A 26,272-nucleotide genomic window follows, 5' to 3' on the forward strand; every position below is an offset into this window, starting at 1 on the left:
TGATCACGTGTGATCGCTCCTTCAGATGTTGAGTCATATGGTACTTTTATAAGAGTAAAGGAGTTAACCCCTATGTCCTTGGCCAAATTCAAACTCAAATAGTTACATGCTACATCTGTAAATTCCCCCCATGTTTTTGCTGGATACTATATTTTTCTTCATTTCCTCTCCTGTTTTGCAATGTTGCTTAAGTCTATTAAGTAGCTGCTCTATGTCACTATAGAGGTAGCTGCATTTTAGTGGGGGGTAAAGTAGTGTCTATCTCTTTATTTATACATCCATATTTATAGCCAATTGTTTCCCTCTGCCTTCAATAGCTTCCAAAGTGCTTTGGGGTCCTTTGAGAGGAAAGCTGTTCCATGAATACAAGATATTACTATTAACTCTCAGTTAACTTCAGTGCGAGACGGGCAGAAGGGAGCTCACTGTATGCTAGTCCCACTCAGAATGCAAGGGAAGCTTTAATATCTCGTCTCCTTTACAAAGAAGTCCCCTGGCATTGATGCTTTGGCCGAGGACAAGTAAGTAGGGCTAGTGAGGGGCCAATTTCAAATGGTTTGGAGACTCAGTTTTGTGATGCACCCAAAATTGTAGATGTTTCTCCAAAGCATATGAGAATGGTCTCGACAAGAAGATTCTTTGTACCCCTACTTTTGGTTGAGCCAGAAGCAACACAATAACAGTCTCTCTCACAGAGGTTCAACCTTTCTTAAGAAGGTGCTGGCTGCACAGAGGGAAATGCAGAGGGGGAAAGTTATCTGAACTTCTTTAAACATCAGAAAGCTGGGTTTGAGCTTTAGGTTGCATTTCGGACCTTTGCTCATTTTTATACAAAACTGACTGCCTCCCCAAGCTGAAACACAAGGCAAATAAAAGCCAGGAAAGTCAGTACACATCTGTCATGACCAAGTACACCATCCAGACTGAAGTAACTCCTCTCCCACTTAGCCCTGTTTACATCCTTGAGCATGTGGTTATGTGCAAGGTCAAAAGGCAATTCTCACCTGAAATGTCTGGGACCCTTCACCCCGAATGATCTGGCAAGTAGAATTCAGCTCAACCTGCCCCTGAGGCTTGCGGATAACATCGCTCTGTGGAGAGAAAGGCAACATTCTCAAAAGGATCAGCACTAGCTTCACCAGCCAGCTAGAAGTATGGAGTATGAGACATTATGCCTGGATGCATCTTAGGCAACATGTGGCTGGCTCCCTAGGGACAGACTGAGAGGTGCCTCCTCCACCAGGCTAATGAGAACTTAGCTCCCAGGGACAGAAGTACAGCACACCCATGACCACAGGCACCACCAATATGAGATATCCCCACACTATGCTAGCCACAAATGTGCAGAGACAGAAGAGCAGAATGTTTTTTATTTAAAACTATTTCTCTGTTTAGGAAGTTTTAACAAATTTAGAAATCTGTAAATGTCAGACACAACACAACCATCATTACAATGAGCGAACTTTTGTTTAGAGAAACATTATACAGTAATAACAATCAGATCTCTCTTTTTAACAGGGTGTTAACATGTTACAGAGTGAGCATCTTCACACTATCCATGACATGTTCTTTTAGTGTTTTGTGTTGACTTTTTTTTTTTTTGAGTGAAATCTCTGATTACATGCATTTAACAGACCAGGTAAGTCTATCAGATGTTAATATTCAAAAAAATTGAAAAGGTGTGCTGGGTTTTTGGTTGTTGTTTTTTTTGTTTTGTTTTTTTTTTGGCAGGTGGAATGTACTTTGTCTGAATATTGAATAAGTGGTAACCAAACATCTAAGTATCTCTTTGTCCTCTGTCTGTTTTGCTGGGTACGTAATTGGTGCATTAAATTTTCCATAACAACTCCCATATTTTTTTGAACAATTCCACCAGAGTTGAACTATTTTTTTCTCCAATGAGCAGCTATAAGTAGCAGATCAGCTACTAGCTGATGAGAGATGAAATCTTAATTTCCTTTTGTGGGATCATTTCCACTAGGAAGCCCCCAGGAGGATTACCAAAAATGAATCAATGAGTGGTCTGCAGGGCTGGCCTTTATGCCATCTTTAGGATTTCTTATACTGTGCACTTTCAAGGGTACATTCTTACACAGGTATGGAAATCCATGCAAGACTAACAAACTAATTGCCTTTTGGCTGAATGGTGTACAAGTGCATACTTCAGTAGCAATATTGATAGGCACCAGTTACCCTTGACAGGCTGGTGCTTCTTAGTCATAAAACTGGATAATTTCCTTTTCCTTTTTTACCTTGTAAGCAGATGTTATTTGAGCCAAATGGGTATCCTTCAGAAAATGGAAACCCAGCCCAAGTTAAGTCTATAGAAAAGAAAATGAAATAATAGTAGGTAAAATGTGAGAGAGAAATTAAGAGTGCAAAGTGGGAATTGAAGAGGAAATACCCAAAAACATAGAAACAAATAATGACTTTTTTTTTTTTTAATAGAAGCAGGAAGCCTGTTAGGGAACTGTTGAGTCTACCAAAGAGTAAAGAGAAAATTTAAGGAGAATAAGGACATTGCAGAGAAACTAAGTATTTCCTTTCTGCAGAGGATGTTCCTCAGACCTACTTTTCTGATGTGTTTAAGATGAGGTGCTGGAACAAAATGATAAATTTAAGAGCAACAAGTCATTAGGTGCAGATGGGATTGATTCAGGAGTTCTGAAGAAATTTAAGAATGAACTGGGTGAGCTGCTAATAAAGTTATGCAATATCTCATCAAAATAAGTTCTTTGACAGAGGACTGGAGAGTAGCAAATATTGTATCTATCATAACAAAGGCACTAGGAATGGGTCTGGGAATTACAAGAGAGTAAGACTTACTTGAGTACCAGGAAAAATGGTTGAAACAGTATTTGAAAAACTGAATTATAAACACTTTGAAAAATGTGATATGGTAGAGAGTAATTAGCATCGCTGCTGTAAAGGAAGAGAGACCCAATTTTCCTACCCTTTAGAACAGCTTCACAAAATAGTGGATAAAAGAGAGAACAGTTGCTCGATGTGTAGCAGATGTCAAAAGGAAAAATAAAGATGTATTAGAAAAGAACACTGAAAGTATTGTAATGCCATTACAGAGTTCAATTGTGTACCCTCACCTGGAATAATGCATTTAATTCTGGTCACTCTAGCTCCAGAAATGTGAGGAAGGCTCAGAGATGAGTAACAAAAATTATTAGGGGCCTAGGAAGGCTTCTGTGTGAGGGAAAATAAAAAGACTGCCACTGTTTAGAGAACAGATGTAAATAAAAGAATGAATGATATGGTGATGATAAATGGGTGCTCATGTCTACACTTCTTTGAATATCTCTTTTTACATTAACTTGAATGACAACAGATTTAAAACTGATAAAAGGAAACCTTTTTTTTTTCTTACCCAATTCATCTGTGGAACTTGCTGCCATTAAATAGCAAAGAGATCAAAAGTTTGTAAGATTTTTAACAGAACGAGGGTTTATGGATAATGAAAACATCTAAAATTACCATAGGTCGGATTTAAAAAAAAAAGATTAAAACCCACTCATGTTTCAGATCATAAGCCAGCCACAAACTGATGGGAATTTAGGAAGAAATATCCCCTATGTGGGGATAACTGTCCACAACAGAATTTCTTGCACACATACCCCACCCTGTGACACAGATCATGTTGGCCACTTTTGTAGCTGGGATTCTAGACTAGTGGGTCCTGTTAGCTGATTTGGCAATGTCTACATTCCAAGGAAATCATATGAAAGAAAATGTTAACGTTGCACAGTTAAGCACTTAAAACTTAGGAAATATGAAAATTAAAGTTAAACTGGCAACACAAATCAGCCCCTTGTTTATATATTGTAGTACTCCTTAAATGATCACATACCACTAGGTGGAAAAAAATTGTATGCTATTGTAATATTTGAGAAACAGTGTGTGACCATGCAATTAACACTGAATTGTATGTTTATACAAGGGGAAGAAAGAGTTAAGAGTCTGTGGTCAGTTCTAACTTCTTCACATCTGAGTGCCTACCTGCATGCCCTTAATGTTGCACTAGCATTTATTTTTGCATTTGCTTTTATATTACAGTAAGATCAATGTGAGGATAAACACTTTTTTTTTTTTTTTGCTTTCAGTGGTCTGTGTGTTGTCAGTCAACAAGTCCCAAGCCAGTTCCTAGTGGATACGTTGTTATTTCACAAAAACCACCACTAAACACGGCCCCTCTGTCTGAACAGAGAAACCCATGACTGAATGGAGACTCCCCTCATCGTTGAGGTCATACTCCAGGGTTGGGGTGAGGCACATTGGCAGGGTAGTGGGGGACAAGTCTGCACTGCAGCTGCCCATGTGGTCTCTGTTATATGAATAAACAGAGGATTTCAGTTGCCAGGGCTAGCCGTGTGGCACCTTTCACCAGTTAATGAAACTAACTCAGACTTCAAGCGGCCTTTCCCCTGTGTCTGACACTGGTGTGTTTGCTTCTCACTCACCGGAGACTTGTAGTACATGATTTGTCCATTTCTCAGAACAAACCAACGTCTCTTCCATGTCTTCACCTGGCTTCCCATCTTCAGCAAATACCCTGATTTCTCCATGGGCTCCTAGAGGATAAAGGATAGGTGGATTATCCTGAGCCCAAGATGAAAGCAACTGAGAAGTGCCCACATGAAGGGCTGCCATCTGCCAGGTCTCCAGCATCCCCCATCTTCTCTTGAGCTCAGATTGTCAGATGTCAGGGCCCCCATCACTGCATAACTTTGAGAATCTGCTACTGCTCATGTATGTGTAAGTACCATGGTGGATGTGTGGGGCAGTGAAGAAGGTATCTGAAGGCAGGACTGGTCATGCTTTCACAGCTTGCCTGAATCACTGAAAATTATTTTCCCATACAATGTGCTAAGCACTCTTCAAACATAAATGAAGTAAGGGTAAGCTCTAGGCAGCAGTAAGTCTCAAGCCTCTTGCATGTATACTCCTTTACTTTCAAGATAAGAGAGTAAAAAAAAAAATGGGTGGAGGGATGGGTAAATAATGGATTCACATGAGAAATTCATTGATTTTTAAGGCCACAAGGGACCACAATAATCATCTAGTCTGGCCTCCTGAATAACACATAGGCTATAGAGTTGGACTAAGTGGTCCCTGCATGAAGTCTATAATTTGTGGCTGAGCTGAGGAGATGGGAGCTTAAACAAAATATATCTCACGCCACTGAGCTATGTGCTTCACCCTTTGTCCTTACCTTGCTGCTAGGCAGGAGTAACGTGGTGGCCGCACAGCAGCATTCTCGTTGATGCAGCATGCTGTAGCTGTGCTTGCAGAATCAAGTCCATACCAGCAATGATAAAGTAACACTGGGTATTTATGGAATGCTTTTCATTTGGTAATCTCACAGCTCTTTACAGAGGTGTGCAATTATCTTTACCCCCATTTTATAGAGGAGGAAACTGAGGCACAGAGCGGTTAAGCAACTTGCTTGATATCACACAATGAATCAGTGGCCGAGTTGGCAATAAAACTTGGGTCTTGTGACTCCTGCTATGTTGCTCTAATCAGTAGATCAAAATGCCTCTCATGTTTCCAAATGAAGAACTTTTTGTTTCTGTACAAATGGGTGAGGTCACAACCATCCCCTAAAGAAGAGTGGGATGTGCCAAAAACTGGTATGGATAATCAAACTTCATGCTGATGGCCCCGGGGTCAGGAAGGACTATATCCCCAGTGCTCAGCACTACACAGTTTGCAAAGTACATTATGGGGGTTCCTATGAAGTATCAGGCAGTGGCTGATGCCAGAGACAAGCTGGATCAACAGTCAGATTTGGCATGGCAGATCCTTCATACTGTAGCTTTGCCACTTCCCTTTCAGGGTCAGTGCTGTGTCCATATCCCAGACTGATGTCCGAGGGGGCATAAAACTTACACTGCCGACTCCGCCATCAGTAGAATAGGAAGATGTCCGCTGCAGCTTGTGCTCTGGCTCTGAACAGTCACCATCCAGGGAGTAGGCATCAGGGGGGATGGCATAATCACTCTCTGAGCTCAGCGAGGACATAGAGACACCTGACAGGAATTAAGGGACAGTGGGAATTTTAGGTGCTCAGGATCGCTGTGATATCTGTAACTTGCAGCCTGAGCCTGCGCTGCCTGAAAAAGCCTCCAGTTCAACCCCAAAGCTACTTGGTTCAAGGTGACCAAGTCAATCAGATACTGTTCCAACCCTTGGACAGCCAAACCCCACCACCCAGGCCTGTGAACCCAGTCTTCTCTAAACCCCACCACCCAGGCCTGTGAACCCAGTCTTCTCTAAACCCCACCACCCAGGCCTGTGAACCCAGTCTTCTCTAAACATGAGAATGGGAAGGAATTCTATAATGTAATGAATTCAGGGCTGCCTAAACACAGGCAAGATACTCACTACCCAAACCACACATGATAATTTTAACTAATAGAGCTCAAGAACCTCTGCTGTCAAACCACAAGCCTCTCCCACTTGAACTAAAGGAAAACCAACAAGGAGTCTGGTGGCACCTTAAAGACTAACAGATTTATTTGGGCATAAGCTTTCGTGGGTAAAAAGACACTTCTTCAGTTGCATCTGAAGAAGTGGATTTTTTACCCATGAAAGCTTATGCCCAAATAAATCTGTTAGTCTTTAAGGTGCCACCAGACTCCTTGTTGTTTTTGTGGATACAGGCTAACATGGCTACCCCTTGATAAAGGAGAACCCTGATCATCTGTTACTAATAGTGCAGCTTCACTTTCCGTAATCCTTCTGCCTCTAGATTCCAGTGGCACACAGACACATTCGCAAGTACAGCACAGGAAGAGACCATTTTAAACCATGTATAGCATGAGAAGAGACAATTTTAAACTATTTACACAGAATTCAGGCTTATTGTTTGCCACTTGCAATGACGGTGCTGCTTTTTGGAAAGTTAGATTGGATCCATAAGTCAGTTCTCATTCTCATGTTTTTCACCTTCACTTATACTGATCAGGATGCAATTTATCTGATGCTCCAAAGGCAGGAAAGAATTGTGCACCTTTTTAAGTGTCATTTGGCTTCTGATTCAGAATTTACCAGATTTGACAGAGCTAACAGGCGCCAACAAGAAGTTGATTGACATGAGTTGGCATTAACATGCCTAACAGATGGCCTGGAAAGAAAAAGGTGTTTCTTTTAGCTAATGTAAAAAAGCTCATGATTCCAAGGATCTGTGTGTCATAATCATTTGGCTGTAACAATCAAATGGGGAGATCCCCAAACTGGTCCTGGTGTCAGAGTTCCACCGTAAACTAAGAACTATTCTAGAAGACTGGTTTCTACTGAGCAATGGTTGGCAGCCCAAGTCTGCCTGCTCTCCCCATCTTACTGGTTCACCTTACCACGTTTCACAGCACGAGGACTGCCTGGCATGCTGCTCTTTCTGATCTCAGATCCACCATTGGAGGTCCTGAAGCTGGCATGGGAGCTGCAGTCATCATCAGAGCCTGAGGACTCATCTAAGAAAGGAACGTTGCTGATCTGGGTGGCTTTCTGGAAAACAAGCCTTCAAGATCAAAATGTGAGGAAGGGGGAGCTCCAATACAGACACATGCTACAATTCATAAAGAGACAGCACAGGCAGAACAGGCCAGTCTCATTTCTTCAAAGCTACCCAGGCCCTCTCACCCCACTCACCATCATGCTGAGGTTCTCAACTCTCATTCCTCATTCTCCAGGGACTCTCCAGGCCATGTTCCCCTCCAGGTCCCATATTCCCGAGTCTCCCCAGATTTTATCCTCCTAGGGCTCCACAAACCCAATCTTTCCCCTTAGGCTCCCAAGATCCATCTTCTATTTCATTCTCATTCACCCTCCAGACTCCATCCTCCAAGACCTCACTAGTCTCCACCATACCCATCTTCCTGAATCTTCCCAAGAACTGCCTGGTCTCAAACATATACCAGGGTTCCATCCTCCCTGAATGGGGATCTGTAACTTCAGTGGACTGAACCTTTGTACATTTCACTTTATGCAAATTTGATGATGTATTCACGGATTTAGCAAGTTTCCAATATTGCCCTCAGTTTGGCAAAGATAAAATAGTTTTAAATATATCTATTACTACCATGTGTGTATGTGGCATCTGCTGCTCCACTGCAGCCTGTCGGCCTGCAGGGCTCCCTGGCATTCTCAAGCCCTCTTGTCTGCTCAGTGTTGTCCCTTGCTACCCTCAAGATGGTAGCAACTCTCCCCATTCTTTTCTTAACACAAAAGGTGAAGTAATCCCTTACCCCCTTCAGCGTGGTGTAGACTGGAACCGTGACATTTCTGTAGATGAGGCAAGTGAATGGCCCAGAAGCTGAATATGATGGAAAATTCAAAACTAGAAAATTTAGAGAAAGAACAAAGACTGGTGAAAAAACAGCAGGTTTTAATGGAGGGAAGTAGGTGTGATGGCACAATGTAGCAATAGGGAACCCCAACAAGACAAACTAGTGAGAAGGAGGTAGTGTCTTCCTGGAAGACTTGATCTTGCAAAGGTTGTGGGAGTTACTAATTTTGGAAAGTTCTCGGAGGTACTGCACTTTCTCTTCCATGGTGCCTACAGGACACCTCACCCACCCTTGCATTCCTCCCAGGCACAGTGAACCACATAGTGAGAGGCAGAACCAGCAGATTTTAGCATTCTGGTGGATAAGTGCATGACCAACCATGACTTAACTGAACTAGGGTGAGACTGTTTGGCCATCTTACTAACAGAGCACACAAGAAAGGTATTCCATTGCTCCTCACTTTGTGGGCCCAGGGCTAGCCTTAGATCTATTCAATCCCTATAGCTACATAGGGTCAACTTACCGAGGTTCATACACATACCAGAGATGCCAGCCAGAGCACTATGCCCAAGAAAGTTAGTGCCAGAGGGCCAAGCCAAATAATTAATTCCCTAACTACCCTCCCCATCTTCATTTTGGAAGGTTCCATGCCTAGCTTCCTGTGCCATTTTGGGGGGTTACCAAAGGTTGTGGGAGCTCAGAAATAGGTGGAAGGTGATGGCGGGGTCACCACAGCCTGAGAGCAGATCACAGGCAGGCAACAGTAGGGTATGCAGAAAAGTGTCTTGTCATAAGTGCGGAAGGAGCTAAATTGATCCCCCCATAGAAGTTATTTAACATAGAGGCCAAAAAAAACCGAGGATTGGTCCTTCAGGGTATTTCTGTGCTGCAACTGAGGGCAAGCCTCCCAGTCCAGGTCCACAGACTCATGCTAGCATGGTTCATGCTACCGTGCTAAACATAGCAGTGTAAACATTGCTTTGACATTGCAGCTCTCACGCCCTCCCGCAGGCTCAGGAGCCCGAACAACATCTACACAGTTATTTTTAGTGTGCTAAATCAAACCCTGCTTAGCACAAATCTATGGACCTGGACTGGGAGACTCGTTCTGAGATGCAGTGTAGGCATACCCATCTAGGCCCAGATATCTTCTTCAACCTGGCTGACAGCCAGGGCAAGATCTGATTTGAAAACAGGCAAGAAAAGGAGAAAACATGAACAGCCAGAGGCTAATGTCCTACAGCCTCAGCCTAAGCTCTCTCTGGATGGATCTTATCTCAAACTTACTCTGGCTGGGAGAGTCAGTCCCGAGGGCCACCTCCGACAGCCTCATGCCAGACTTGGCTACTGCATAGATTCGACTCTCCTGGAACAATAGCATTGCATAGGGTAATGGTCAGAAAAAGCACCAGAATATAAAAATCAAATTGTAAGTCAACTGAACTATTTCATTTGTTCAGATCTAATGGCCTCACGTCCCTTTTTGTCCTGACTGGCAGCCGCATCCATTAACGAAAGAATCTCTAAGGAGAAACTGATCCATCCCACTGCATGGTGGTTGGAAGAGAGCTGTAGTTGTGATATCCAGTCCCACCCCCGAATCACAGCTGAATAGTGCTACAGAGATTACATCCTCAAGATGGGCCATCTATACTCAATCATCAGTTTAAATAATAATTTAGAAATGCTGGTTTAATTGCTATGCAAAATGCATTAAAATGTACTAAAAAAAGATCTAAAGTGAACATCTGTGAAAAATTCCCATTCTTTGCCAAGGGAATGGAGGCAATGGCTGGAATTATTTGAACAAGCCTTGGTCTGAGTTACCATAACATATGGCATTTCCTCTCTAAAGATTTCAAAGAGCTTCACAAATGACACAAATTCCATGGGAAAAAAATCTGACACTAATGCAACATTAAGCTTGAGAAATCAAGCAGTCAAAAGTGGGCAAACACAGAGTTAAGATTGGAAGATAATCCTTAATTCTGCATCCTCACGCTTATTCCTGAAAAACGCTATCGCTGTATAATTAAACATTGTCAAATAATATATAATATTACACATAAAAAACTACATGAAAATCAAGCACCCAAAATTTAGGATATGCCAACATTCAGGTTAACCATATGCATATGCATTATAATACACTCTTTAATTACATGAGCACATACTATTTTTTCCATAGGAGCCCTGCCTCATTCAGTGCACAGCACGAACAGTACTCATTGAATGAGTAACTATTCAATAATTTGGTTTCTTCTCATTGTTCATTGGGTGGCCCGATGCCTTATTTAATACACACAGTTCAAATCTGGCCCTGAAGACAGTTATTAAATTCTTTATGGAAATTCTATGGCACTCATGACTACAGTATCTGAGAGTTTCACAAACATTAATTAATTTATCTTCACAACACCCTTGTGAGATGAGTGTGTGGTTTTATCCCCATTTTACAGGTGGGAAACTGAGGCACAGAGAGATTAAGGTTAAAAGTGTCCATTAATTTTGGGTGTCCAACTTGAGACTTCGGACCTGATTTTTCAGCGAGCTTAGCATTATATAGCACTTTATATGTTCCAAGCACAGCTCCCATTGACTTCAGTTGCAGCTGTTAGTGCTGAGTATTTTTGCAAATCAGACCCCAAGGCACCCAACTCAAGTTGGGCACCCCGAAAATGAGGAATGCACAATTAGTGACCACCAGTGAAAAATTAGGTTTAAGTCAGTGGTGCCCAAACTTTTCCTGTGGCGCCCACCCTTACCAATAATGCAATCTTTCCACATGCCCCCTGCATTCCCGCACAGTTGGCTAAGCAGAAGAGCTTGGGCTAGAGGCAGTGCTGGTCAGGGGGTGGACAGAGAATGAGGGCAAAGCTGGGGTGGGGCTGGAGGCAGAGGGGTGGAGCGGAGCTGCAGCTGGGACTGGGGCAGAGCAGGGCTGGGGGCACTTCCTGCCCCCCCCCCAAGTTCCACCCCCTGAATGTTCCTCCATGCCCCGCCCCTAGGGGGACCACACTCCACAGCGCCCTTAGGGGGACCACTTTTTAAAGTGACTCGACTAGCATCACACAGGAACTCTGTGGCAGAGACAGAAACAGAACCCAGTTCTCCAAGGCAGCATTCAACAGCCTTAACCATGAGACTGTCCTTTCTCTTCCTGCCTCATTCGCCACACACCTCCCAAATTCTGCAATAAGTCAGGCAGGAGTCCTACAGGCAACAGCCTCTTTCACAATACAACCCTGATTCATCCCCAGAGAAGGTTCATCCTGTGCACTGATAAAGGAGGGGTCCTGTGAAAAAAACTGTGTAATTAAAGGCTATGTCTGTACTACAAGCTGGGGGCATGATAACCAGCTCACGTACACATCCTCATGGTAGCTCAATGAAAGCTAGTGCCAGTTGTGCACACAAGCTGGGAATTACATCCCTCGCTCATGATATAGACGTAGCTGACTATATCATAAAGCACATGCATAACGGGGCCAAATTAAGGTTGCACAGGCAACCTTAATTCTGACATTTCCTAACTTTTGAGGGCTTGACTTTCCAACCTTAAAAATGTTCTTTTAATATAGTTTGTGTGTGTCGTTTCCTGAGTTTTTAAAAAAACAAAGTGAATAAACACCCACATGAGTCCTCAGCAGGGTTGGAACATTTAGATCCCCCACACAGACCTCTGCCACTTAAACTAACTGGTACTAAGCTAAACTAATGGAGTAACTGGTACTAATATTTGTAGGCTGTTATCTTCTATGTGGGCTGGACACTAGAGGGGGATGACACACATGCTTTGCCAGTGCCACATTTTACTTTTGCTGATAGCAAAATAATGTTGAGACTTTGGAATATGGAGTTCCTTTTCAGATTCTGGAGGGAAGCATTCTCTAGTGGTGACAGTTCTTTCTGACCCTGTCTCCTACAATAGTCTGTCCCAGTGCTATTTCTCCCCGTCCCGCCTATCCGGCTTGTAATTTCACATGGGAACAGAATTAATGATGAACCTTCAACTGTAGATTTGCATTTCTTGACTTCTGAGTTTGATCACTCAACATTAATATTTCTTTGGTGGGAATTTTTTCCAGAAATCTTTTGCTTTTGTTTTTTTAAAGAAAAGAAAAGAATAAAAGTTGCCAATGTGAACAGTATGTTCCATTATCAGGAACTATTTGGCTTGATAAAGATGGCTGCCTTCATAAGTAACTAAGGTTGCCAGGAGCCAAACAGCCCAGATAAAGGTCACTATAAGCCTTCATCTAGGCAACCCAAGCCCAACCATTATTGACAGAGGCACCCAAGTACTGATGAAAGCTGAGCAGAACAGTATCCGTAGTGTCACCTGTGTTTCTTACCCAGGATGGGAACCTGTGCAGTGGTGGAGTGGGAGGTTTGCCTCCTGGGTCTAGTGGTCCAGCTTCAGAATTCCCAGCTTCATTTTTGCCTGAATCAGGATGCTGATCAATCTCCACACCCATCCCAACCTTTCCCCCCACTGGGCATCCTTCTGTCTCCATCTTCTCTGGCAGCTCATCATCATCAATGTCTGTCTCCTCCACTTGTGCAGGGCAGAGTGTTGAGGTTGTTATGGGCTGGAAGGTGCCAACCTCTGTGCTCATTACATGATGGAAGCGATCAGCACCGGGCTGGGGTTGACTGTAATGTCTCTTTGCTAGCTGGATACTGTCTCTTGGGGTGCTGGGTGTCCGGATTTTTGGGAGAGTCAGACTATTGCCTAGTCCACATTCCCTCCCTGAAAAGCTTGGCTGTGTTGAAGTAATGAATGATGGCAAATCCAGTGTTGGCTCTGCAGTTGGGAGACAGCCATCAGGGGTACTCATCATTTCCCCTGAGGATGAGGAGTCCAGCCTGTGGGAGCGGAACTTGGCACTCAGCTCATCTGAGGAGTTGCCCAGCTCTGATGCCATCTGATCTGAGGTGCTAAGAGAGCTCTGGTTTCTCCCCAAGGAAGACTGGAAAGCCAGGGCTTCAAGGACACTTGCGGACTCAACTGCAGGGTCCTGTAGTGTGGGATCAGGGCACCCTGAGCTACTGTCAGAGATTACAGTAGAGAACGTATCTTTCTCTACAGAGGGCTTCCAGTTCAATGGGTCAGGGATGACCCTGAGCATGTTCTGGGAGGGCAATGATTTATTGGCTTCTTCTGCAATGGAGGCTTCATCAACGAGGATCATACTTGGTGTAAGGGGAACACCTTTAGCAGCTCTTCCCGGACACTCCTGTTTGATACCCATCCCAAGGAGCACGGGATTCTGGTCTGGTTTCTCAAGCAAGGGTGACAATAGCATTCTGGGCACCATAGGGTTATAGCTCCAAAGAGATTCAATAGGAGGGATGGCTGTCAGATCTAAAAAGAGAGAAAAAGGATAGTTAGGGCATTTAAATGTTTTTTGTCCAAAGTGTTGCTTGTTAGGATGAGTTCCTGTCAGATGTATTTCAGCCACGGGGTATGTCTACACTGCATGTGGGAGCAATTCTCCCAGCACAGGTCCACAGACTTACATGAGCACAGCTAGCATTAGCATACTAAAACCAGTGTTTAATTTGTGCCAGGGTTTAGCCCCAGCACCTGTGGGCTTGCCACATCAGTTATTAAATTTACAAAGTTGCTTGAGACCCAGGACCTAATTGCTTGAGCCCTGGCACCTCTTTCATTACAAATTAAACACTGACTAAAAATAACTGTGTAGATGTTGTGGCTCGGGCTCTCAAGTCTCAGGGGTGGAAAAGGTAGGCTTGAGAGCCTGAGCTGCAGCCCAAATCACAACGTCAAAGCAATGTCTACATAGGTATTTTTAGTGCAGTAGCATGAACCCTGCAAACATAAGCCTATGGACCCAGGCTGGGAGGCTCACTCCCAGATACAGTAAAAAGATTACAGTATTTGAGTATTACAGTATTACAGTACTTGAGCATAAGCTTTCGTGAGCTACAGCTCACTCATCGGATGCTCCGATGAAGTGAGCTGTAGCTCATGAAAGCTTATGCTCAAATAAATTTGTTAGTCTCTAAGGTGCCACAAGTCCTCCTGTTCTTTTTGCGGATACAGACTAACACGGCTGCTACTCTGAAACCTCCCTGATACAGTGTAGATGTATTCCTTGGAACAGACCAATGGTCCAGCTACAATAGTGTCCTTTCTCTGACAGCAGCCAATACCCAGTGGATCAGAGGGAAGAGAAATGCCCGCAGTAACTTATATATCCATGCAACATTATGTCACAGGTGAGCTAACGGGCCAGAACCTCAGCAGTGTAAATCAGTATAGCCCCTGTGATTTCAGTGGAGCTACAGTACATTAAACTAGCAGAGTATCTGGCTTGATTTACTTCTATCCCCAGCTGGTGATCAGTGGATGCCCTGAACCATGAAGATTTGAGAGCCTTTGCGACTATTACCACCAGCTAAAGATGCTACCTTCATTCATATGAATGTCTAAATTCCTTTAAAATCTTTCTAAACTGTTTTTCCCAATAATATCCGTGATATCAAGTCTCTTAAATGTATAATATGGTTTGTTCATAAGAATTTCCCTTTTTAGGTTTATGTTTTCATTCCATATGTTGTTGTGTTACAGGATGGGATAAACAGGAATGCCTGGTTGGCCTTCCAAATGTACTTTATTTAATGTCTATATAATACCTCTGCTCTGTCACTTCTTTCTCTTATCTTCCGTACTGCGTATTCTTAGAGACTATCTGAACGCTACAGATACCTTCTAATGGCGTCAGTGAGGGTGTGGAGAAGGATGGCGTACCCCTGCTCAACTAGCAGGAGGTTTGGCCTACAAACCCCCTAGGTCAGGGATATCCATGGGGAGGCCATAGGCCTCCTCAATGCCTCTTGCCTTTATGGGAACATCATGGGAGCACACAATCCTGTAACTATCCAGTAGTCACTGACCCTGATCCTGCCCTCTGGAGATGCAGAGTGAGTTTTAGAATATGAAGGGGAACTATGAGTAGGTTAATGGTGACAAAAATAATAATACTTTGTATTTATATAGAGCTTGTCAGCCAAATTAATACCCCAAAATGCTTTACAAAGCTGGTGAAATAAGCAGAGATATGCTCCAAGGTCACAAAATAAGTCCGTGGCACCATGGGAACTGAACCCAGGGCACTTGTCTCTCAGCACTGTGCTTAGGTCATTAGCTCATAGCTACTCTAATGGCAGGACTGGTATTAAATTTTCAATGAATACCTGTGGAGCTGGTGAGGGAATAGCACCTCAGAGGGCAGCCATATCTCCATCCTGATCCCTCCCCTAGGTATAGAGCCTGATCTGAACAATGCCTTCATGTGAGTTTGGAAAAGGAAATGCGGAAACTGCTCATTGAAACTCTCTAGGCCAGATCCTCTAGGGTTTCAGCCTTTCTGCCCAGGAGGGCCAAAGAAATGGTCTGGCCCCTCATCTTTTTAATCTTTTCTCAGACAGAAACCCACACCCTACCCCTATATGTCTAATAATGTCAGATGCTCTTCTCTGGAAAATCCTGACAGCCTAGAAAAATTTGTGTAGGGTCTGCAATAGAATGGAAATTACGTGGATCATTTCAGGTCTTCTGATAACCTTGACATTTATATTGTGTCTTCTGTCCCAAAGAACCAGATTCCAAGATGCTTTAGATAGAAATTATATATATATATGAATATCCAGGAATAACAAGATATAATTGATAATGGTACCTGAGTATCATAGACTTCACAAGCCTTGCTCAGTGGCCAGCAGGGTTTACAAGGTCAATACAAATTGAAAGAGCACATGGACGGAGGAGAGGACAAAGGGTAAGGGAAATTATTGCTTATTGTGGAGAGAATAAGGCTGGGATCCACAAAGGGACTTAAGCATTGCAACACTGAGTGTCATGGCACTTAACTTTTAGGCTCCTAGAAAATCACAGGAATACGCTGCAATCCACAAAGCCTGAGTTAAGTGCCTAGGGTCCTTATACAATGAATTGGAGAGATAGACACCTTAAAATGTGATCCATAAAGCCAGCATGCTAGACATGGTGCCACCTAAGCTAGCTAATGGGGGATGCCGATGACAGGGGTGTGTGCAAAGCCCCACCTCCCTAAAGGCATTCCACACCTAAGTTTGGGCTCCAGGGAGGCAACCATCTCTGCTTAGCGATCCATGAACAGGGACCAGCCACCTGAAGTCAGGCAGCTTAGCTGCCTAAGGTGTTTCTTGCGGGAATGAATTAGGTGCCTGTCTCACTCCACATAGAACAGCTGGACAAAGAGGAGAGGGTTCTGCCCCCTGCCTTTTGACTTTTAGCCCAAGGATTAGAACATTGACCTGAGATATGGGAAACCCAGGTTCAAGTCTCCCCTCTCTGCCAGAAGGGTAGAAAGGATTTGAAAAAGAGTCTCTAACCACTGAACTATCGGATATTCTCATGTGGGGTTCCCTCAGTCTCTCCTCTTGAAGCTGTTCCACTGTGGACAACTTATGAAGAAGTGATTGGCACACTAACCACTGGGCTGTACCACCATTCTCACTTTCTCTCTCTCTCTCTCTCTCTCTCTCTGTGTGTCTCAATGACTGTTTAAGTGTTTATCCACAATGAACAGTCCTGGGACTTATGTGACTAAACCTAAGGCTTAGGCCCCTAGGTACCTTTGTGAATCTGGGCCTAAAACCCACATTCTTGAGAAATATCACAGGGTGACTGGCCCTTTGAGAGGGAGCAGAGTCCTGTGCAGCTGCGACTGATTACCTGCTGCCCAACTGGGCTTAAGGGAAGGCACCTGGGTCTGCAGCACAAGGCAATAGGAGAGGAAGCTGCAGAATAGTTTGAGACAGTAGGGGAATAAGACTGCAGCCTGCCTAGCCCAAAAGCCGGGAAGAACTAGAATGAAGCTGGAAGGCTTGGATCCTCTTCTGTGGGAACACCCAGGACTAAGTTTGACACACTGTGGGGTGGGGGAACAGACTGTGGGTGGGTGTTGGAGTGGACTGGGGTGAGAAGGATTACTAGTACTGAGTGTTTTTGAATTGTATATACATAAATTAGACCTATTAGAGGAATGTTTTAAGGACTCTGGACTGGGAGACTTATTTAAGGAGCCCTGAAGATGGAAGGCAGGGTGCTGTACTGGGCATATATGTCCTCTTACTAGATATAAAGGAACAAGGACCATCAGTGCATGACCCTAGAGGCACAAGGAACTGATTGTGACACCCACCCAGTCCTAATATGATGCCTGTATAAATTCTCCCAACCCTGACATCAGTGTAACTTTGCAAAAAAGTCATTCATATGAAATATTACAGTATGTTTCCAGAATCCCAGACATGTTGGGAGATGCCTGTAGATGAAGCTGTTAATATCAGCATGGCTGGTTGTAAGAGATTTATCGGTCTACTGAGGCCTCTCAATTTAGCCTGGCAAAGTGAGTCTATGCAATTAGGTGGGGGTAGGGGTTGGGTGGGCAGTGCTGAGCTGTCTGCTGTTCAGTGGGTTGGGATCCAGGGAACACTTAATACTAGATTATTAACACAGCTTACCAGTCATTCTGTCTGTGTAAACAGCCAGAGCCAGAGGGGATGAGAGAAACCCACTTGCAAAGCACCTGACCGGAAGTGTGCTGGGATTTGGCGAGAACTTTGCATGGTTTCCCTGGTGATGGAAGGGTGGGGGCGAGGCATAAAACATCCCAGAATAAGAGTTTAGCAGGAGAGAAATGCTCCCTATCTGCCTAGTGCAAATCTAGGTCATCTGCTCCCATTTCTAGACTTTTTTTTAAATGGACTCAATTTAGGCTAGGAAAGTTGGGGAAAAGGAAACTCCCTCCTTTTAACAGTGAATTATATTCTGATGAAAGGTGCTGGATTCACAGTCCTAGAGAAGAAAGCCTTCTCTTTAGCCACAGAAAAGGTCAGGGGTGCTGGAAAAATGTGTATAGTGGGGGTGCTGAGAGCCACTGAACCAAACTGTAAACCCTGTATATAATGGAAACCACTTCAAGCCAGGGGGGTGCAGTAGCACCCCTAGTTCCAGCACCGATGGAACAGGTACAGCAAAGGCATAGGCAATGTAAGCTTCTTCCTTATCTGCCAAAATGCCTCAACCTTGTGCCGGAGGGAACACTCTCCTCCCTCCCCCCAGAGCAATGGAGAGAGTTCAGTCTTCTTGGCTCAGTCAGTCCTTACTTCCACTCTGGTAAGATGTCAACAAGAAGTCCAATAGTGCCTCTTGTAATGGTGACTCTCTGGCAATGTGGATGCCACTACCCAGGGAGGAAGTATAGTGAAATTCATCAAGGACTTGATCTTGCACTACTGAAGTCAATAAAGGTTTGCCAATGACAGCCTTGACTCCCTGAGCAAAAGGACCAGCCAGGCCCATTAGCTTGGAAGCAGTCGCAGCCTCCTAAACCAGAGGTCCAAGATTCAATCCCCACTGGAACCAAATAAGGAGCATTGTTAGGATAAAAGCAACTTGCTGTCTATAGCTTCTTCCATCCAGATGATTTTACAAACATTGATATAATTAAGCCTCACAGGTCAGCATTATTGTTCACATTTCAAAAATGGGCAAATTAAGGAACAGAGGTTATGCCACTTGCCCAAGTCATACTTACTAATCTATGGCAGAACCCATGATTCCTGACTACCAGTCCTCAGCTGGTTACTAGGTTACAATTCCAAAATGAACATATTTACCTTGTAATGCATCTTGAAGGGCTTCAATTTGCTCTGTCAGCCTCTGATTACAGTTTTTCAGGTGGTAATTTCCTAGCTCAAGCTATGAAACAATAATAAAAACTGAAAAAAATTATTCACACACTCTCCCCAACATCAAGAAGTGTTTAGGTCTCTGACTGCAATTAAGTGTCAAGATAAGAACAAGAAAAAGAACAGATAAATTTAACTTTAAGCTCTGAAGCCCTTCTCAGCAGCAGCTTCTGCCAGTTGGAATAGCCCTTCTGCACCTACCCACTCTTCCCAAATATCCTTGGAAAGCACCTTTCTTCTTCCCTGCATAGGCCCCATCATTTCTCTCACTGCTATTATTTATAGTTTACCTGTAAAATATTTTGGAAAACAACTGGTATGAAAGAGACAGCTAAACTACTATTACTTGGGAGTGTCAGTTTTCCTTCCTCTTGCACACAATGTAATGGGATCCCCCCTGTGCCAGGAGGGACTGGGTGGGGAACACATGAAGTTAACCCTCACAAATACATATTCAAGGGAGGGGAAAGAAACACATCACAGCGAATAATCCAGGCAGTACTAAAGAGACTGGGGACTCTCACCCAAACACAGTGTTCACATAAAGAATCCCTGCACGACCTATAGGTGTAAAGCACCATGCTAACAACTTCCTTCCTGAAACAAATTGAGAAATCCAAAGTTTGGAGATGTATGTGTGGCCTCAATCCAAAGAGTAAAGAGTTACTGAGTCTTTTAAAAAGTGCTTTGAGATGGGACAGCAGGAACCTGATCCAGTGCGCACTGAAGTCAGTGGAAAGAATCCCATTGACTTCAGTGGGCATTGGAATGAGGTAAAGCCCCAGGAGCTGAGAGGGGTTTGGAAGAGAGGGGAAGGGCAGACATGAGGGAATGCCATGCTGGAGGAAAACAGTGTCACACAGAGTTAGTAACTTTAAGGAATAGCAGGAAATAAAATGGCTATGTGCCAGGTGCTGCCTCGGGAGGAATGACAGGAACTGCATCTCAGGATTCACAGGAGAGGGTGACCGTGGGGAAGTCTTTTGCTTCCTCTAAATGAGAGAACAATTTACTTCAAATTCTGGTTCTTGGAGGTGGAAATCTGATCATGGCAACTCAGCACCAGTTTACTCCATTAGGCACAAACTTTGCCCAAATCAGTAAATTGTCCTAAGTCAAGGACAGAGGAACTGCCCCTGCATCATGAGTTGTGTGCTCTGGCAAACATTAACTCCTTTGTGGCAGTGAATATCTTTACTCCTGGGGAAATTCTGTACCAAAAAATTAAAAATTCTGCACACAATATTTTCAAATTCTGAAAAATTCTGCATATTTTGTCAAAATAACACAATATAATCATACCACGTTTCAATTATTTTTGGTCATTTATTTCAAAATACCTGTCAGCAAGTATGTCTGTAACAATACAGATGACAAAAAAGACCCCCATGTGTCCCTCCACTCCCACTCAGACAGCCATTTTCCCGATCCCCATGTGGCCCTGCACTTCCCTCCCCACAGTGGCCCTGCGCCTCTACTCTCATTCAGCCCCTGCCCCAGTCTGTCCTCCCACACTAGCCCTTATGAGCCCCCCTCTGACTCCCCAGCAGCCCCACAGTGTCTGTCTCCCCATATCCCCTTTCTCCAGACCTAGCCCCACAGGCACTGTGAATAAGGCAGGCTTTTTCTCTTCCCTAGCTGGCCAGGAGCTGTAGCTCTGTTCTATCACCACAGCGCCATCTGGTGGGAAAAAGGAGGAACTACAGCAGCTTTCCAGCTGAATGACAGGTTTCAGAGTAACAGCCCTGTTAGTCTGTATTTGCAAAAAGAAAAGGAGTACTTGTGGCACCTTAGAGACTAACCAATTTATTTGAGCATAAGCTTTCGTGAGCTACAGCTCACTTCGCTGTAGTTCACGAAAGCTTATGCTCAAATAAATTGGTTAGTCTCTAAGGTGCCACAAGTACTCCTTTTCTTTTTCCAGCTGAAGTTATTTTCTGCTGAGGCTGCTCTGTTCTAACACTGTAGTGCCCTCTTGTGGGCAAAAGATGGAACTGCAGCAACTTTCTGGCAGAAGCTTTTTTCTGTGCAAAAAATTAAAAATATGCATGGCACATTAAGTATGCGCCTGTTCAGTGGCGTTGAATTCCCACAGGAGTAAGCCAGTGTAGGAGAATACAAGCATTTAAGACAACATTAAAAGTTTCACTCAGTGCAAGAAGAGACCTGACATAAAGAGTTTCTGTATGTAGATATCACCCACACTCCAGTCTGATGGCTGGTTAGTTAACTGGGTGGCACAATAGCTATGCCTTGGAGAGATCACATTTTGTCAGTGACTTTGGAGAGCCCATCCTGCCTGTTGGCATGAGGCAGTGGTACAGAATTCCCCCAGGAGTAATAATATCTTGCTTTTATTGTCCATACAAAGTGCTCGATTTACAACTCCAGCAACATATAGAATCACCACTCCCAACTGCACACCACAGAAGCTGACAACAGGCTGGAGACTCACCTCTCTTAGCTTAAATGTTACCCATTCCTTGATCTTGGCAGCTTTGTCTTGAACAATTTTAGCTTCCTCAGCCCTCAACTGCTTCTGTGGCAAAGAGAGGATTAAATGTATTATGGGAACATGGTCATGATGTTCTTAGTGGGTTAATGTAGCAGTAGTGGCTTATAAACTGGAACTTCCATTCAGTGAATTGGTCCCTGGACTAAAGTGTAGTTAGATATTAATGCTCACCTGGCCTCTGATATCAGGCCCCTTTAAGGTGTCTGGTGATTTCAAGATCCACTTGAGTCATTTTTGAAAATTTAGGCTAACAATTCCAGGGTATCTGTTTTGGGGCCCTGTTGTATCTTGGTCTAATTCCATCTCGAGCAATTACATTCTGCCTCCCAGAGTTTCATTTGTACATAGTCTTCTACTCCTCTTATCCTACATTATTATGTAATGTTGCTCTGCGGTGTTAAATAGCTGTAGTTTTCCACCCAATCGGTGGCTACATGTCAGTGGAGAATTAAACAATTCCTGTGTGTACCTTGTAAAATGTTTTGCAGTCCTTCAGAATGAAGAGAATTCTATAAATGTCAATAGTTCTATCTGGAGCTTAGAGGGCAGGTGTTAAGGTTGGAGGTTTAGGAAGGATGGTTACTTTGAAAGCCTGAAATCCCATCAAGGTCCCTGTGACACACAGCTGTTGCTCTCACTGAGAAACCAAAGTCAACGTAATATAATCGGGGACAACAGGCTCAAAGCCTGAGACTGGACACCCAGGGAGCACTGGTCTGTCTATAGGTGGTAGACTGTCACAGAGTGACTGAGCCCCTTTTTAGGAAGAATGTGTCACACCTCCTGTGACTGAACTGGTGTATCCTAGCTACCACTGATTAGGGGATGAGGTAGCATCTGGGGTCAGGAGATATAAGGAGGCCTAGGAGTTGGAAGGAAGAGAGACAGGCCAAAAGCAGACAGATGGAGACTCTGGAGCTTTGGTTGTGCCTCTAAACTTTATCAGGAGATGATGGGGATAAGCCCAGCAACCTTCTATTTGAAGGAAGATTGAGGACTGAATAAGAGTCAAAAGTGACAAAAGGCAGCAGAGCCAGAGGCTCTAGTTTATGCCTTTGAGATGTGCTTAATCAAAAACTATCCTGTGACAAAACTGTTCTCAGCCCAAGACAGCACTGAAATGTTTGGAGGGACCCTGGGAGGGAAGGGGGAACTGAGTCAGGGTGCCTACGGGGCACCTTTCTACCATGAGGGGAAACTCAAGGAGGATTTTACAGGTATGTTCTGTGTGTGTACAGTGCCTAGAATAAGTTCCTGGCCAGGTCTCCTAGGTGCTACAATAATAGTACGAAGAGTAATGTTTGAGAAATCAAACAGGGAGTATTCTTCCCAAGTGATTGCCAGGGTGATGACACCATGCCATCAGCTTTGCGGTTATGTCATTTTTCTCTTTTTCCCTTCTTAAGGGAATTTGCTGCTGAAAGATGCTAGACTGATACTGCTGGAAAGTGAAGGCCTCTGTTTAGCCTCAGATCAGGTATAGCATGGGTGGTGGTAGTGCAAGCTTCCCCACTCCAAAAATAGCTTAGATACCTTACAAGGAGAAACCAAGCCTACGAGCAAGAGGGAGAAGTTCAGTCTCCCTGGCTCCTTCAGCCATTGGCCTCTCTACTGAGGCTGACAACAAAGGTGACAATTGTGATAGTGGTTTTGTGCCAAATCTGCTGGAGGCTTTTATAACATGGAGTCTAGTTCATTAGAAACTAAGGATAGTAAAAATGATCACTCGCCTCCTTTTTGCACTCTCACAAAGTAAGAGAATAAAGGGTTCACTCAATCATTGGCACGTACAGATACAACAAATAAAAATAAATTTGCTACTTCATTGTTTTAATTGCTCTGTGCAACTCAATGCCACAGCAGCACATCTAGTTCAGATACTGTTTCTGGATTTAAATAGTCCTGGATAATTCTATGACCAAATAATGACTCTTACTTTAATATGCTTAACTACAAATGTTATCAAATCTCATGCTTCATGTCAGGGAGGTAGGATTCTCTCCCTTTCCCCTCTTGAGTACAGCATTGTAACATTTGCAATGTGTATTACTCTACTTATTTGCCTTCCTCTGAAGCATCAGGTGCCAGCTTCTGCTGGAGATGAGATTTCAGACTTGATTGACCAGTGGTTTGATAAGACCTGGCAAATCTTATATAATGCATTTTACATAGGCCTTTGAACATCAATCAAATTGTAATGACCCAGACTAGATTCAGATCAAAGACATAATGGTAAGAGACTCACTATCCTATTACCACACCCCAGAACCACTAAAATCTCTACACTTAAGAATTGAATCATATAGACAACCAGGATGTCAAAGGCTGTTTTCAGTCTGAGATGTCCATTCTCCCAGTCTAGTCTGAATTTAAACCAGTGATCCCAATAAAGCATTTTCACATCCCATTATGAATCACCATCAGCCCAAACTTAAATGGGGGCAGATTTGACTTTGGTTTTGTCTATTTGGATTCCTGTATTTCTCCTTGGCAGGAGACAGGTTTCAGAGTAACAGCCGTGTTAGTCTGTATTTGCAAAAAGAAAAGAAGTACTTGTGGCACCTTAGAGACTAACCAATTTATTTGAGCATGAGCTTTCGTGAGCTACAGCTCAGTTCATCGGATGCATACTGTGGAAAGTATAGAAGATCTTTTTATACACAAGATCTTCTATACTTTCCACAGTATGCATCTGATGAAGTGAGTTCCACAGTATGCATCCGATGAAGTGAGCTGTAGCTCACGAAAGCTTATGCTCAGATAAATTGGTTAGTCTCTAAGGTGCCACAAGTACTCCTTTTCTCTTGGCAGGAGAGGAATCTTGCTTTGATCAGAGAACCATTGTACTAAAGACTCGGGTCACCCTACCAGCCAGAAGGAGATTGTTTCCCTTCATAGATTGGCATAGATGAAAGCACATGGATGCTAGAGAGATAAGCAAAGCCTTGCACCATATGTTACCTACAGTCCCACTGGCCCATGCATGCTACAGATCTCCCAGTGGAAGGTGGCTTTACCTGTTTCTCCAGCTGCATTTTCAGTCTGCCGATCAGATCATCCTTTCCTTGCACTGTGCCCAGCAGCTCCTGGTATTTTCTGTATAGGGTACTCTCTGATTCGCTGGTTTTCATATTGGCCAATTTCACCTTCTCTTCCATTTCTCTGACCTGAAAGATACCCTCACACTTTCACTGTAATGACCATGGGTGGTGGTGGTGGTAGTGGTGGACTTAATGAAAATTGAATGTGATGGCATGAGTTTCTTTAGTGGTAACCACTCTGAATGGGGGCTCATCTTTATGATGGAGGGAAAGAAAGAAAAATCTGACCTTTGAAAAAACACTTTTACAGGCCTAAGGTACTCTGCAATTAATTTTATTTTCAAATGCAGTGTGTTCAGTTCTGACATTGCCACTGGCATCATTGGGGGACAGGGTGAAAGGCAATGAGAAACAAGAGAAGATACAAGTTTGTATCTGAGCACTTCACAATCTGTGGTAATAGGGAGGCCATATAAATACCCTACATTATATAGAAAGGCAGGGCTCTCTACACTGACTACAGCGAATACCATATTGAATTATTTACCCCCATTAATACCAGATTCAATACTTCAAGATCCTACTTGTCCTCTTCAAAGCCTTTGTGTTGTAACTACACTGGGAAAACTTACCAAAAAACTCCCACTGCTATGATCCCTAGTTTAGACAAAGCTTTGACAGCTTCTGGTGGTTTTGCAACTGTGCAGGTTAAACCTGCTAACTAACACAGTGGTAAAAATGCTGAAACCCATCAGAGCCTTGCCTCCCTTTGGGCTCCCTTCTATTCTACTTTATGTAGGTTTTTATACCATGCTTATCACTGTAGTATTTGATGGCCTTCTAGTAGTGCATTAAGCCACCTAACACTTGTGTGTGTGCTCTCTCATCCTCTCCCGAGAGGGAGAAGCATGTGCAGTGAAGTGTCTTGTTTTGAGGGAGGGGGAGTGTTTTAAATATAACTATCTGCAGCTACGTGTTTATATTAGAGAAGGCAAGGTCAAAATAATTCACCCTGCACTTGGAGTGGAAAGTGGTGAGGTTTGTGATGGTCCCTAGTTCCTAGGGGAGTTCATGAGACAGTCTTAGGCTGACCACCAAAGAAAGTTCTGTCTCCTGCACAGATGAGCTTTACTCTTGTTAAGAGTCCATTGTCCCAGTGGAGCAGAGTTGTTGACCACAGTCTCCATCCTGGAGCTTTAGATGATCCTTGTGGGTATCTTGGGCCCAGGGGTCATGGAGTGCTTTGAAGATAAGGACAGACCTTGAACTTAATTTGATAAGTCTATTGGAAGCCACTTTAGCTAGTGGAAGACAGGTCTGATATGTTTGCCATAGCCTGTGTTGCTGAGAAGACAAACATTGCATTTTGCAGTAGCTGGAGTTACGCAGAAGACAACACTGCATTCTGCAGTGCGGAAGACTTCATGCCCAGGCATTGCTATAAACCATCTAAGAGGTGATGAATGAGTGAATAACTGAGGCCTGACCTTTGTCCACTAGAATGGGATGGAATTTTCTAGCCGAGTGTAGATGGTAAAAATGTTACTTGCAGATGCTGCTATGTGAGAGAAATCAGAGTACACCTAGGCTATGGACTGAATTGACCAATTGTAGGCACGTGTCTTCAATGACCAGAGACTGCAGCAGGG

At 43.6% G+C, this 26,272-nt stretch overlaps 1 protein-coding gene across 1 annotated transcript in view; it reads right to left on the bottom strand.

Annotated features, from left to right (window-relative positions):
* PLEKHH1 (pleckstrin homology, MyTH4 and FERM domain containing H1) overlaps positions 1-26,272 on the bottom strand; it is a 70,660-nt gene that overhangs the window by 27,390 nt on the left and 16,998 nt on the right. The window contains exons 3-12 of the mRNA XM_077818715.1: positions 24,600-24,749; positions 21,523-21,606; positions 18,996-19,077; positions 12,656-13,668; positions 9,588-9,666; positions 8,259-8,350; positions 7,368-7,518; positions 5,902-6,041; positions 4,470-4,580; positions 1,005-1,091 (exon numbers count right to left, since the gene is read on the bottom strand). Of these exons, the coding sequence (XP_077674841.1) occupies positions 1,005-1,091; positions 4,470-4,580; positions 5,902-6,041; positions 7,368-7,518; positions 8,259-8,350; positions 9,588-9,666; positions 12,656-13,668; positions 18,996-19,077; positions 21,523-21,606; positions 24,600-24,749 (1,989 nt within the window). The remainder of the gene's footprint in view (positions 1-1,004; positions 1,092-4,469; positions 4,581-5,901; positions 6,042-7,367; positions 7,519-8,258; positions 8,351-9,587; positions 9,667-12,655; positions 13,669-18,995; positions 19,078-21,522; positions 21,607-24,599; positions 24,750-26,272) is intronic.

Source organism: Eretmochelys imbricata, chromosome 6 (genome assembly GCF_965152235.1).
Source record: "Eretmochelys imbricata isolate rEreImb1 chromosome 6, rEreImb1.hap1, whole genome shotgun sequence".
Lineage (NCBI taxonomy): Eukaryota > Metazoa > Chordata > Testudines > Cheloniidae > Eretmochelys > Eretmochelys imbricata.